This window comes from Manis javanica, chromosome 5, assembly GCF_040802235.1.
Source record: "Manis javanica isolate MJ-LG chromosome 5, MJ_LKY, whole genome shotgun sequence".
Taxonomy (NCBI): domain Eukaryota; kingdom Metazoa; phylum Chordata; class Mammalia; order Pholidota; family Manidae; genus Manis; species Manis javanica.
Window position 1 is genome coordinate 3,180,888 of NC_133160.1, and position 15,116 is coordinate 3,196,003.

At 54.1% G+C, this 15,116-nt stretch overlaps 1 protein-coding gene across 3 annotated transcripts in view; it reads right to left on the bottom strand.

Moving 5' to 3' along the window:
• Nucleotides 1–15,116, bottom strand: part of PHACTR3 (phosphatase and actin regulator 3) — a 201,721-nt gene that overhangs the window by 537 nt on the left and 186,068 nt on the right. For all 3 annotated transcript variants that reach the window (XM_073236391.1, XM_037006393.2, XM_073236392.1), the window contains exons 9-12: nucleotides 7,568–7,623; nucleotides 3,886–3,947; nucleotides 2,926–3,066; nucleotides 1,550–1,626 (exon numbers count right to left, since the gene is read on the bottom strand). In XM_073236391.1, the coding sequence (XP_073092492.1) occupies nucleotides 1,550–1,626; nucleotides 2,926–3,066; nucleotides 3,886–3,947; nucleotides 7,568–7,623 (336 nt within the window). The remainder of the gene's footprint in view (nucleotides 1–1,549; nucleotides 1,627–2,925; nucleotides 3,067–3,885; nucleotides 3,948–7,567; nucleotides 7,624–15,116) is intronic.

Below are 15,116 nucleotides of genomic sequence, written 5' to 3' on the forward strand. Positions count from 1 at the left end.
ATGATTAAAAATATTGTTCTGACTTTTAAAAATTTACATTAACTGCTTAAATGTGGTGGTATAAAATCTTATAATTATTTCCTAATATCCAAGTTTTGGGCCTGCTGTTAAAAACCTGTCACCTAAGAAAGCTATCACGGACTTGTGAGAGTTAAGTTACGTATTTTTGTAAACATCTGTTTTAATGTATAATGACAAAATGTGTTAAATATTTGGCATTACCATACATAGAATATGCAGTAAATACATCCTTTTTCTTTTAAATGGGGTGAACATTAAAAATAACTGGGTGTTTTATTGGAAAATGTTTATTTCCTTAACATTTCTTAGTGTTTTAAACAACTAAAAATAAGGTGGTCTGTTCCTGCCCAAATGTATGCCAGTCATGGGGAGCAATCTTCAGCATCCTTAAATGAACTATTTACTTGCATCGTTTTTCCTGCCCTTCCAACCTCCTCCTCCCTTGGCATACTCACCCTAAAGCCCAAGTAGAATGGAATTCCGTCACACCTGGTTTCTGTTCCATGGCCACATTGACTATACAGAGTAAGTGGCTTTGTATAGTGCCCTATACAATAACAATTGCAGTGGCTACTTTGTGATAAATAGAAAGGAAAGGAATCCATTATTTTAGTTTAAGGCAGTATGTGTGTTCAAGATTTCCTTTCTCATTGTATCTGGGGCTTGAGCGTCTTTACCCCAGGGAGGAGGGACAAAGCCTTGCTACTGCTGGAGGCTTGTTGCCCACACCAGGTCAACCCCCTGGGACTGAAGGTTCATGGGGACGTCAAACAGTGACTATTCATCATGGGTGTAGATAGCAGGGGCATGCTGAGAGAATGTGCAGCCAAATGGTGGGGGAGAAGCAAGTCTCTCCCCACCTGACCGTCAGGAGGAATGCCATGTCCTCTGGAGACATGTGCCTCCATGAGACAAGCTGTGCTTGTGGACGAGTCAGCCACCTACTGCTGCAGGACTACAGGCTCCATAAGGCCAGGAACAGGCTTCATCTCACAACTGCACGCTCAGCACCTAGGACAGCACCCAGCACAGAGTCGGTACTGGAATGTCTGCTGAGGAAACAAGTGCTCTTTGAGCTTTGGGAGAGCCCTGGCGTGTGTGAAAGATGTGAGTGTAAACTTGATAGGGGATAGTGCATGGAGGGGTGGAGAGTGTAATGTCACAGCGCTGCTGTAAGTGTAAATGAACGGGAGCTCCACGCTGGGAGAATTCCGGCTCTCAGAGGAATTAAATAGATAGGTAAATGACTTCCACTGCTGTGAGACTAATTTTCTTCAATGCATAACGACCTAAATAAACCAATGACTATGTAATACTGTTCTGCAGTCACCTTTCACCAAGCCCTATAGACGCCTCAGGGGCAAACAGCACTTTTAATTGAGGTGCATTCGGTGTGTTAGTACAGTCCTCAGCAGAATACTGAATTTGTTTACCTGGATACACAGTTCTTTGTGGCATTTGCCTTTCCTTTTAAAATAAATACCATCTTTTTAAGTACCATGAAATTTCACACAAATAGAAATCTGACCTCGTCAAATGCTTGCTGGAAGCATGTACCTCCATCTCATTACTTTTGTATTCATTCAGTTCTTTACGAATTGCAGCCTGGAATTTAAAAATGGGACATTAAAAAGTTAACATAGGAAATTAGTATCATGCTTATGGATCAGCAACCATTCCTAATACTTGGCTGACTTTGGTAATTTTGTAACATATATATATATATATAAACTTCGGTGCATTTAGCATCTAGACCCTTACGTTCCTATGAAGCCGGCACACGCCTGGTATCCTGGAGCTGTGAAGTGGACTTGCTTGCCTGCCGTGCAGGAGGGAGGTGACCCCCGCGACGGATCACAGAGGAAACCAGGCACATGCTTACGGTGTTTCTAAGGCAAGACTGTCAAAACAATGAGTCAAGTCCAGCTCTTGGTGAGCTCACTTGGAATTTCGCCATCAGAGAGCTAGAAAGAAGTCATCCTAACTACAGCATATGGTTATGTTTTGTGTCGTGTGAGAAATAACACTGTCCTTACAATGGCTGAGGCATGCATCAGCCTCCTCCAGCCCCCCAAGACCCACTGCCCCTGGGTACTTCTCTCAGGTAAGCCCTCCAAGGCCAGGGGGAGCGAGACGGCATCAGACATGGCCCGCAGACAGGAACGCACCCTCCCGGGCCTTCTAGCAGCACCTCTACAGGGATCATATCAGCAGTCGCCCAGCAGGACTTTTTTGGGGTTACAGGAAACCACAGACTGGGTTCAGTACACGGCACAGTATGGGTGCAGTAAACATGAACTCCCCAGCATCGCCCCCTAGCCCCTGGGATCTGCTGCCTCCCAAGCTCTCTCCCTGCCTCACAGACCATTCAGGTCAGGCTGCTCAGCAGGTCCCCAGATGGCTCCCACTGAGCCAGGGCGGGACGGCACGCAGGGCCGCTCTGCACGGCGGCGACTCTCCTGAAGCCCTGCGATCTCCTCCCCTCCTCTGTGCCCCTACTGTGACTGATTCTGTTTCAACCTATGTCATCTATCTCCTTTTTGCCAGCCTGCCTACTTTTGATATACATCCAGACAGAATTTCTCAGCCTCCACATACTTGACATTTGGGATTGGGTCATTCTCTGCTGAGGGGCCGTCCTATGCATTGTGTGCTCCATGCACTAGGAACCAATGACACCCTCCATTCGTGACAACCACAGATACCTCCAAACATTGCCAAGTGTCCCTGGGACCAAAACTGTCCCCTCATTAGAAACACAGCCCCAACCCTGAGTTACGTTTGTGAAGACAACCTCTGGTCAAGACACAGCCTTAGTTTCAAAAGCTGATGGTGCCCACTCGCTAAGAATTTGACCTTATTACATGTTCTACCCCAAGCCCCAGAGACGGATCTGTTCTGTACCTTATCTGCTGCTGAGAGTCTTGTCCACGGTTTGTCTGCCCGTCTGTCATAGTCCTGAGCTTTCGCCACTTCTACGTAATCACTGAATCGTATCAGGATTTTTCTATCTCTTAGTTCATCAACTGTGGGTCTCTGATTAAGCTAAAATAAAAGATCACCATAGTTAGGTATCCACACACCAAACCAGTTTTCTTAAAGCACTTGGAACAAACAGCACATTTCTACAACAAAACATAAAACCCTGAAACTGGGAAATATAACTCCAATGTAAACAATTTATAATGTGAAGGGCTTAATTATACACTGTTAAATCATACCCCTCTCCTTCCACGTTTCACCACAAGGGCTCCCCATGCTGAGCCTACCAGCGCCCCACACAGAGCACAGGCTTGTGCACGTTTTACAGCAGCAGCTGCTTGTCAACTCTCACTAGACAAAACTCTCACTTTACTTGATTTCTCTTTTTTTAAGTTATTGATAGTTAAAATGCCAACTACTACTAGTACTCATACGTCACACTAAGGAAGGATACACTATGTCTTCAAGCAGGACAAAATTTAATTATTGTTGAAACAGTGAAGAAAGGGGAACACCAGAGTGCATGACTTCAGAGATGGTCAGGGCTGGCAAAGTTTACAGAGTTGCTCTCTACACTGGCCAACTAATTCTAACTGTCTGAGTTGCAGATACAAACTCCTAAGGGTAATAAAGTTTTCTGTGATCACGAGCTTCTGGGCAAACTGAGGAAAGGCCAAGCTGCTCCTGCAGGCAACGATCTCATCCACAGGCGTGTCGGAGCTGCACAAGGCACGCAGCGAGGCACCTCTTTCTGAGCACCTGGCGAGGGCTCTGTCGCCTAGCATCACTGAGCCACGTCTTGCGCCACCGAATTGCTACAGAGGCAACTGTCCTCCAGCCCCCCTTTAATACTCAAGAAATAAGATGCTTAAGTTATCATACCTTTCTTGTCAGTCTTTGCTTGATTTCTCTCCTTTCTTCCTGCTCTGTCTGATCATTCCTTTCTGTGAAAGGGTGAAACAAAAAAAAAAAACAAAGAAAAGAAGCAGGTTCCGGCTCTCCCGTCCTTGGCAGGGAAATGTACTCAAGCCCTCCCCCATTTCTGGCAGCTGATGGAACGATCAAGGGCACCTTGTAGGTGACACTTTTTCCACATCCAAGTCTGTCTGTCTCTGCTTTGCCAGCCACTGCTCAGGAGGTCAGGGTCTTACTGTCACCCAGAAACACTTGTACAAAGAGAAGTTTGCCAACACCCAGCCGGGTTCTCCTTGGCCCTCCCTGTCAGGGTGCCCACATACACTGCTGCTTTGCATGCATTTGCCGGAGAAACAGCAGGTTCTCCTCCCTAGTCAAATATCTCTATCTGTATATTTACATCTAGGAACACAGATGGCAAACAAAAATACTTTTAGTAGGACAAGTACACACACACACACACACACACACACACGCAAGTATCACTGTTTTTTTACATTCCATTTAATAGGTACATGTACTTCAAGCCAACGTAAGATCAGGAATACCGCTTCAGATTGTGGACAACATATGCTTGCCTGCAATTTGTATTTCCAGGGTGTATTTCAAATCCAGACATACCCATGAACCCGGCTGACTCTCCACTGCTGAAGCGAGGACACTGACATGATGTGCCTTTTAAAAGGGCCTGGGTCCCTCCCTGAAACCGGCTTTGCTTGATGAGTTGTGACTCTGAACGTCTGAGTGCTCATACCTGCAATCGGGGCTAAAAATAGCACAGAATGCTGAGATGTGGTGTGAAGTGTGTGCCTGGCCCTGGGATACAAGATGACAGACACCCTATTTTCGGTGCTCCCTGCTGCTAAATAAAGCCTCCGGCCCTGACTGGAACAGAATTCCAGTCCAGGAAAGGGACCTCATGCATCAGCACTCGTAGAAACACTACTACCGGGTTCGAGAAGGGGAAACCTTGCTACTTGAGTTAACATAATTTCACATTATCATTATCTACTGTTAATTTTCAAATATCACTGTGCATTTGGGGGGATTGGGTACATGGGTGTCTAATTACTAGTCATTCAGTAATTTTTTTAAGGAAGATCCGTCTCACGTTTGAGTGTTTTAGAATAGGAAATGAACCCTGTTGGGTTCTTGGTTCTTAATCCAAGTGATAAACCAGAAGAGACCACTGTCATCAGCTCTAATCAGAAAACTGATGATACAATCAGAAAAAGTTGGTGGAAGAAACATATAAGGCCAACAACCATGGAGGATTTGGTGATGATGTGAAACAAATTGTTCAAATTTCTTAAAAATAGGCCACAGACAAATTCCCAAGTGCAGCTTCCACGTGACAACACTGAGACAAAATCAGATCTTTTTTCTAATCATAAACAGCGTCAGCATCATGACCAAGGTCATATGAGCACGACAGTTGCTTTGAGAGCTGATCTGTGAAAGTACCTGGCAGGGTCCTTCTCTGGGCCAGGTGCAGTTGGGCACCAACTCTAAGAAGTCCTTCCTGATAAGGTAGCCCACAGGCTCCCTGAGCTCCACTTAGTGATGGATTTGTGGATCTCTTACTTCCAGACCCAGAAAACCCTGTGCCTTATACAAAACAAGGGATTCATGACCAGAGCCTTCACACCCAGATTTCTGAAAACAGCAGTAGCTTGAACAGTCATACACGAGTGGTAACAGTCAGAGATGTGTTATTGCTTCCAATCCAGTGGTTAGAATATGGATGTTGGAGATGCATGAGAGCTTGAGCGCCTTCCCTTACCAATACTCATGTTAAAAAGTCACATTACTTCCCCAGGTCTTAGCTTCCTCACCAGAGAAATGAGGACAGCAGTGCAACCCTCACAACTTGATGTAATGATTAAATGAGGGAACATAAGCAATGCTGAGGATAATGCCTGGCACACAGCAGTCCTGACACGGAACTATCAGTTTCAGAATCATCCTATGTCAGGGGGCCCCTATGTCCATGACACACACACCGAGTTCTGAGTGTCCCTGAGGCAGGGTCGCAATCAGGAGTTCTCCATTTGAAAGGGGAGTGCACAGTATGATATTTTAAGAGCTGATTACGTAGAAGATGCAGTATGGTCGGAGTGTGTCAAGGGCCTGTAAGTGTTTTGCCCTGGGACCACATGTGGTACCCGATTCTCATCTGCACAGAACAAAAAACAGACACCCACCACAACCTAGCAGTGAAATTCCAGGTTCTTCCCACTGGGGGCCCTTGAGAAGCTCCTGAGCTAGCCGCATGCCCTGAGGGGTTCAAGGGCGAGGAAGGGGCTGCTATGGGCCACAGCAGAGCAAACCTGTTTTTCCCTTTTGCACACTGAAGGTGAGTGCAGACAATTCCACTTCCTCACTCGCCATCTCCATTCACCAAGCACCAGCTCTATTTTTAAGGCTTTGACATTTATTTGCAAAGACTGACACAACTAGAAGCACTTGCTGGACAGAGGACCCGGCCATCCACAACCACAGGAAGGTCACTATTGACAGGAGACAGGTTCCCAGGAGAACCCCCACGGGCACAGACCCTGAAATTGCCCCTCCAAGTCCAGGACAACTACTCTCGGGCATCTGTGACTCAGAAGCTTTATAAGTAAGAGACCTAATTTTTTTTAATTCAGATAATTGGTAACTGAGATAGCTTGACCTTTCTATCTGCCTACTGGAATAAGCATGTTACCTAGGACAAGTCTTTCTTTTAATCCTCAGGTGCAGCCTCATTCACAAGCACAGAAAAGCAGTTGCCATATCTTAAATTTAAAACATGAAATGGGTAATTTTCAATCTCAGGGTAAAGTATGTCCAACAGTCCATGCGGGAGGGAGATTGTAGGCAAAGGAAGGGGACAGGACTCAGTCGGGACCCAGCACCCAGGCCAGCAAGAGGCTCTGACACTGGCTTCTGACACAAAGTCAGCCTGGCTCTGTTGTGACTGTAAAAAGATGTTCACGGAATTAACCAAACTCAGAGAACGGCTGCAGTGTTCATCACATAAAGAGGGGAAAAAATAAAAACACCTCAAAAGTCCCAGCCCTAAAGACACTTTATGCAGAAAATGTTTGGAAGACTGAGGAGCTCCCCGAGAAACACTTTGCAGAGCGTGTTTGCCGAGTCGTGTGCCTGCCACGAGGTGGAGCAGCGTTCCCCGCCCTGGGCAGGCTCTCCCGGACGCCGACGGCCGCACCGGCCACCAACCCCCACCGGGGGGAACCCGAGGGGCGCGGGAAGGCGAGGGGCCTGCTCTCTGCTTCCTTGCCCCCGGGGGTAACCACCAAGGGGCCTGTCCTTGTCTTGCGGGATTTACGACACTGTCCACACCGTCCCTGTGGCATCCGTGCCACCAGGAAGCCCCATTGTGGTGGCCAAGAAAACCTGCCTGAAACCCGGCGCATCTTCCTGGGGCTCCAGGGCTGCGCCATTCAATAACCCTGGGAACAGAGACATCTTCACGCTGGAAGGAGAGCTTTTAACTTTTACATGGGGTCTATTACTGGGTATCAGCTTCCCTTTCGGCGCTTGCTCCCAGCTGCTGGACTTAGTGGGACAGGGAGAGTCTAGCCGGCAGAGCCAGCTGCCGGAGACCTGTTGCCCACCTACTGGGGAGTCACCAGTTACTCACGTTTCAAGATATTTCTTCTCTCCAGTTCCTCCACGGCAGGTCTTTGGCTGAGCCGTCTGCGGAAAAACACTAGAATTACATTTTGCACCATGGTGGCCGCCTGCAGATGCGACCCGCGCTCCACAAGGGGTCCAGGTGGCTGTCGCCCCCCCCGCCGAAGATGCTCCCAGAAAGCAGGAGAGACGGGGGCCCGGGGGTGGCCCCTTGCGGCCAGTCGAGGCAGCCCCCCGCGGGGTGGGGGGGTCGCCCTCTGTCACGGAGCTGCAGGGTAGGCCCCCGCGCCCCCTCTGGCCTCAGGGCCGCTCATGTCCGGGCCGGCGTCCGAGCCCGGCTGCCGGGAGAGCCTTCGGCGAGGCCCGTCCCCCGCGAGCCCGGCCGCCGCGGCGCGCCTGCAGGGGGTGTGACCGCGCGGGCTCGGGGCGGGGCGAGAGCCCCTCACCCCCACCCCCAGCCGCGCCCCACCCCGCCCCGCCCCGCCGCAGACCCCAGGGCTTTCTCCGAAGGAGGGAGGATGAGCCGAAGAAAGGATAAACGAACAACCATAAGTAAATAAAAGGCGCAGGCGAGGAGGCATAATTAGGCAAAATTAGTGCCAAGCGCCCATTATCTTCGCAAGTCCCATAATGTCCTTGGGTCACAGCCAGAGACCATCCCACTTCCGGACCCCGAGCCCCTGCAGGGAGGCTACAGGGCTGAGCATCTGAAAGCCCAGATTTGGGGGCCGTAATACTTTGCCCCAGAGAGGATGCTGCTGCCAGAGATACTCATTTCCTATTTATAACCCCTGTCCCAGCACAAAGCGGAGGGTGTCCCCAGGGCTCTGCCGCTCCTCCCTCCACGCCTCGGCCCGACGTTGGCTGTCTGCTTCCCGTGGGGCGCTTTGTGTCTGCCGGCTCCGTGGGCGGTTGTTTCAACATCTTGTCTGGATGTTTGCTGAGGCCTGGACCTGCCCCCAGCAACTCCTGGCTGGGACCCAGGGGCCCGGCCTCCCGATCTGTCCCTAGCTTATGGGCCCAGCCCCCTGCAGATGGGCTGAAATGCCTAAATGCCATTCATTCAATCGCTAAGCAATCAATGGTGGATATACACCTGAGCGCCAGGCACTGTCCAAGCCCCAGAACTCAGGAGCGAAACAAGACAAGCCTTCCCTGCCCTTGGGAAGCTCAGAGTCCAAAGAGGAAGGCAGAACAATGGCAAACAAGTGCAGACAACCACCCCAGAGGGCAGACAATGCCATGGGGGTGAAACAGGATGTGCCAGATGGGTGCTGAGGCAGGGGCCTAGGGAAGATCCATTTCCCCCGAGACCCTCATGGATAGAAGGACCCAGCCATGGAAGACACCACCGCTCTAGACAAAGTATCTCCTGACTGCCCACGTCCTGGCCTTAAAGATGGGAGAGAGGGGGAGTGAGGGAGTGATCAAGCAGGCTTCATGGAAGAGAAAATGTGGCAGAGTTGTGGAGCAGCGTGTGCAAAGGCCTGGAGACGGGAAATCCTCTGGAAATCAGTCCTGGTGGCTGAGGGACAGGGGGATAGAAGCAGGAACACTCAGACACAAGGCTCACTGCTGAGCAAAAGCCCACTATCCTGCCAAGAAAGGTTGCAGGCTGGCACCCTGCTCTGTGCCGTGGGCGTGGGGGCCGTGGAGGCCTGGGGCAGGGCAGCCACATACTCGGCCCAGCAGGGTCTGGACCTCTGGCTCAGGAGGGTGAGGCTCCCTGCTGTCCTGCTCCTGGACAGGGCTGCCCCCAGCAGCATCCAGGGGGCGCTGACTAGGGACCTGACAGAGTAGATCTGGAGTCAGGAAATGCAAGTCTGAAACCTTAGTTCAAGACTTGTCATTCTCCAGCTGTGTGTTCTTGGCCAGGTTATTTACTTCTCTGGGCCTTGTCTTCTCATCGCAAAATGAGAATAGATCTTGACTGAAGAGTTAAATGAGATCATGCTCAGAAGTGTTTTATAACAAGGTCTGCTTGGAATATAGTCCCGTCCCCAGCACTCATCACCACTACTCTAAGAAGGACGTGTGCTAGTGAAGGACACGGGGCTGTCCTTTCAGATGCCTTCCGAGATGTCCTGCTTTGTGCCTTCAGTTCACACTTTTTCTCTGCATTTGCAAGGCAGCTCTTCAGAAAAGCAACCCCAGCAGAGACTTGTTCCCTGGATTGGCGGTGGCTCCTCCGTGCCTGTGATGTCACTCTGCGACCAGAACTTTGTCCTGCAGCCTGCACACCATCATCCACGTCCACTTCCAAGTCCCGGGACCTGGTGCGCAGGTCCAGCTCCAGGAGGACTGAGTGTGCCGTTGGGCTGCGCTGCTCGGAGCTCCTCCCTGTCGCTTGCCCGCACCCCCTCTGACCGGTCCGCCAGAGGCGGCGCACCACCACCGCAGCCTGCACCTCGGCCGGCTTTCCCAGGAACTTGACAGGCTCGGGGGCTGGTTCACACTGTGGCTCCCATGCTGACTCACTGTGAGCTTTGGGCAAACCACAGAGCCAGGTGTGTGAACAGGACGGTTCGTGTCCACTCCCCGGGGGGGTGGGGGTGAGGACGCTCTCCTGCTCGCCCCTCATGATGGCAGTGTGAGCCCCCCGCTGCTTCTGTCATTCCTGCCACCATGCCTGTGGCTGCCATGAGGCTCTCACCTGGCACAGGTGCAATGGTACCCAGACATTTAAAAAATATCCCAACTCCACGTTTGAAAAAAACAGAAAGAAGAGATAAGCACTGGGTTGGCAAGACCTGAGCCTGAGCCGAGGGGTCTCACTTTAGGGCTGGGCACCCGGGGGTTAGCGAGTCCTCGGTTTATCCAAGTCTCCACAAGAGAAGAGGGCCTAGCATGTGCCCACATGGGACGGGGGATACTTGGGGACCCAAGAGGTCACGGGAGAAGCACAGCAGGCCAGACCACCCAGCCCCAACACACCACAGGAGGGCCCAGGAGGCAGGACAGGGATGAGGAGGGGAGCCGGGGGCTTTCTAGAGGACAGAGACCCAGCCTGCTGGAGCCTCAGGGGGTGTGTGATTCCAGAACCCAAGCCCAAGGTGGATCCCGTCCTCATCCTCCAGCCAGGTGGAGAGGCCAGACTCCTGGCCATGCTGCCTCCCCTTCCCTGGGTGTGGGTTGGGGGAGCGGTGGGGACACACCCTGCCTCCCTGGACCTCCTCTACCCCCTCGGCCTGCCTGTGGGCCCCCCTCCTCCTCCTCCCAGGGCCCCTCGCCCCTCAAGCCTTGGCTTTCCTAACCACACAGGTTAAACGGAATTAACTCCTTTCCTCAGGGTGCCCTTCCCTTCACGCCCAGCACTGTACCTGGCACCACCCATCTGCTGCCTTCCTCAGCCCAGGTCTTGCTGGGTCACCTGAGTGTCCATCAGACATACCCACCCGTGTGGACACACACGGCCTCATATGCAGGCAGAGCCTGGTGCCCGGTGACGCTGGCCGGGCAGGGCACCTGAGGGAGGCCAGTCATTTCCTCAAACCTGCTCTGACACTGTCCCTGCGCAAGGGCCCAGCAAGCCCACCTGGACGGCTTTCACCCCGTGTGCTTTCAGCTGCCCCCCAGCAGGACGAGTCCCCCATAACCGCTTGCAGCTCACGCCCGGGGACGGCCCCGGTCTGGCCAGGCTTCCTGACCTGCTCCTTCCCTGGACGGTGGCCCCATTCATTCGCTTTGCTAGGAGAGGGCCTGAAGGTGACGCTGATGCCGGTAAAGAGCAAGCACCCTGGCCTAAGCCACCCAGGACTCCGGTCCTGACCCAGCATGGCTTGGGCGGCCCTCCCACCCAACGGTCTTCCCAAGGGTGCCTGATGACAACACCTGCCTCGGGATGGCTGGGCAGAAGTGAAACAACCCGCAGGCCGTGCTGGGACTGCTTCCTCACCAGCACCCCTCTCAGGACGGTCCTATTTGCGGGGGCCCCCAGGTGATGCCAGGAAGCCAAGGAGCAGTAGGCCTGGCTGGGGACAGCCAGCTCTCCCCCACCCAGCCCCATGCACGGCAGAATGCTGCCCATCCACAGCCCGGGGCACACAGGCGTGTACAGCCCCCGCACCCCCCCAGCACAGGGCAGGAGCTGAGAGGTACTCCCTCGGCCGAGGCAGACGGCCTTCCTGGAGAGAGGAGCCGCAGCTGTGAGCAGACAGCTCTGCACCCGCGGGGACGTGCCTGTTTGGGGAGCTGCTTCCTGGGAACACCGTGCCTGCTGCACTGCCAGTCTGAGTCACCCGGGAACGCCGGTGCTCTCCGCCCGGGGCGGGATTCCCCGGTGAGGCAGCATCTCCACTACCACCCACACCAATTCCCGAACAGGGAGCAGGGCCCGTGGGCAGTCAGGGCGGCAGACCACCAGGGCCACGCGGGGGGCCCAGGAGAGGGTCACCGAGGGGAGGCCTCTCCAGGGCTGACACAGACACAGCAGGGAGAGGCTGCTGCCCCCAGTGAGGCAGCACTTGTCTGCACCCCCAAACCTTAGCCCCTGGCCCTCACAGTGACCCTGTAAGCACAGGTGCCAGCCTGCAGAGGCACAGCTGCTGGGCCCCCACCAGGGACCCCACCTCAGCATCGAGTGACCGTGGCGCTGCAGGATGCGCATGCCCACAGCTGGCCCTGCACACCTGCTTACTGCCCCAGGTCTCCTTCTCAGGCCCTGGGTGACCCTAGGGCAGCCCATGGCTCTTCTTGCCGCCCACTGCGAGCCCCCAGGCACCTCCAAGTCCACTGGGGCCCACGTGTCAACACCTCATATGTCCATCTGCCTCTCCATGCCCAGCCGCCTGACCAAGGCCACCAGCCTCCTCAGCCCCTGCTTCCCTGCTGTTCCTGCCACCTGCCCCATGGCAGCAGGCTGGCCTTTCAGAGACATCCCTCCCAGGCCCAGGACGAGTTTGAACCAGGGGTCCCCACCAAACTTGGGACAAAGGCCAAGCCCTGCAGGGCCAAGAGAGTCCATAGGGGCCCCCTCCCCATACTCTGCCCCAAACCCTGCACAGAGCTGCTCTCCTGGGCAGCCCCTCACCCCCTTTATAACAAGTACTCTGCACGTGGCTTTACCCCACCGGCTCAACCACACATCTAAGTTGTAAAAACCAATGTCGTGGCACAGCTGCAACACCAGGGAAGGAAGGACAGTGAGTTTCAGTCAAATAACACATGTTCAAAGTGCCAGCGTTCAGACCCAAGTGCACTGGTGGCGTGATGAGGGTGTCCAAGGTGTCCACCTGCACGACCACCTGACGGCGGTGCTACAAACCAGGCCCGGGGGTGATGAGGGTGTGCAAGGTGTCCACCTGCATGACCACCTGACGGCGGTGCTACAAACCAGGCCCGGGGGTCCCCTAGAGGCCACAAGCGCTCTGGGTGCCGCTGCTGCGGGGGGCGGAAGGGTGGCCATTTCCCAAAATGAGTGAGTCTTGCTCAAGTCTGAATGGCACAGGTATGCACTGCAGCAATCCAAGGCCCAGGCCCTCAGGGAAAGCTCGTCGGCGATGAACCTGCGAACCGCTGGGTATGCCGTCTCCGTAGACGTCGGTGTGACTACCACCAGCCACCACTCCGGAGCCTGTGCACCCTGCTGGGGCCAGTTCCCTGCCCCTGCTCACCGGGTAGAGGCAGTCATTCAACAGGACGGCCCGCGCTGTCCAGTGTCTTGACAGGAGGAAGGCAGGGTGTGGAGGAGGCCCAGAGACAAGGCCCGGAGCCCCGGCCCACCACTGACCCGTCCCTGGCCTCCCCCCCAGGCCCCACCCCTCCCAGCCCGCCCCACTTCCTCCCACCTTGGCTTTTATGTGGCTGACTGTATATGCTGTTCCCTCTTCCTAAAAGGCTGCTTCCCCACATCTTCTCATGGCTCAGCTTAAGTGCTTCCTCCTCCAGGAAGCCTGCCCTGACTACTCTAACTGAAATAACCAACCACTTTCTGTGCACCAGTTGCTCTTAAGAGCATTCTTTCTGTTTCATGGACTTCATGGCTTGACCTTATTTATTTGCATGTTTATTCTCTGATCCCTCCACTCCCCAGGCTCTTCATGAACATCCCAATGGTAAGAACCACACTGTGGTACACTGTGGTCCCAGCGCCCTGTAGCCAGAGTCCAGCACTAGCCCTGGTCCACAGCGGGTGGGGGGAGGGAAGGCAAGATCCCGGGTTTACGTCGGGAGACCTGAGCCTAAGGCCTGGTTCCGACACAGCAGCAGGGCAGCCCGGGGTCAGCAGCATCAGCCTGCGAAGCACACTCCCGCCTCCCTCACTGGGGATCCATACCGGGGCCAAGAGGGCAGCGCGTCTGCAAACCCCAGGCAACGCCCAAGGCCAGCCTCCTAGGGATCTGAGACCCCAGGAGGGCAGGGCCTCCCCTCACCTGGCCCCCACCCATCCCAGCAGCTCACACAAGGTGGCCACTCAGCAAGGGCCCTAAAGGGCACTGGGTGCAGCTGTGGCCAGCATGGGGAGCCCAAAGCCATCGTCACCCCAGGCCTCACTGAAGTAACAACCATGGACACAAGTCCCTGTGTCCCCTGCAGAAGCAGAGGGGTCCACAGTGTGGACAGGAGTGTAGCCCAACAGTGCCCCCACCCGCCACTGGCAGGACTGCCAGCCCACCAACACTGAAGCACACACGTCCCCTGACCCGCTGGCACCAGGTCTACGTGGATGGCTTCTGAAGCGCCCATACAGACACAGGGCCATTGCAGCAAATTGCGGGGCGAGCCTTCATGCCTGCTGGGGCCTGGACAAGGATGCCCTGGTCAGCCGGCACTGGGCCCCAGGGCCGAGGTGAAAAAGACCAGGTGCATCTCCACTGGTCCTTATGGGAGGCCTGGCCGGCTGGCCCCTGGAGAAAACGAACAGGTATGAGTGAAGACGGGAGGTGGGAGGTGTCATCCGGTGGCAGCTGTTCACTGCATCACTCATGTAGGGGCTGAATCTGGGCTGCTGTTGATGGACTGAAGTCCACAGTCAGGTGACTAAAGGGGACTGTCCTTGATGACCTGGTGGGCCTGGGCTAACCAGCTGAAAGGCCTTAGGAGCAGAGCAGGGCTCCACAGTGAAGGAGAAATCCCACCTGTGGACAGAGCCCTTCCCGACAGGCCACCCCGCAGAGCCAGCCCCAGGCAGCCAGCGCATGGGGTGTGCACCCACACCGTGTGATAAATGTCTTGTTTTCTACAGGTTGCTCCTCTGGTGCCTGACAGTCTCCTCTGTAAACAGGATGACAAAAACATAAGACAAGCCCTCTCACACTGTCCCCTCTTCCACACCTCTGGAATAACCAGCACTCCCGTCCTTCTGGGAGACCAGGACCCGCTGCCTGCAGGCAGGCAACCCCCAGCCCGGGGCGGTCTGCTCCCAACAGCAAGTTGCACACCTGCCAGGAACTGGGTTCCCCTGCTCCCTAACCTGTGTGTATCGGGTGTACTGGTTTCTGCAACCAGGTGCTGTAATTACACTTATACACACTGATTTAATGATTTAATATGGATGTAAAAAGAGAACGTTATTTCTAGGAGCACTGAGTTGACTGGGAGTCAGTACAGGCAAGATG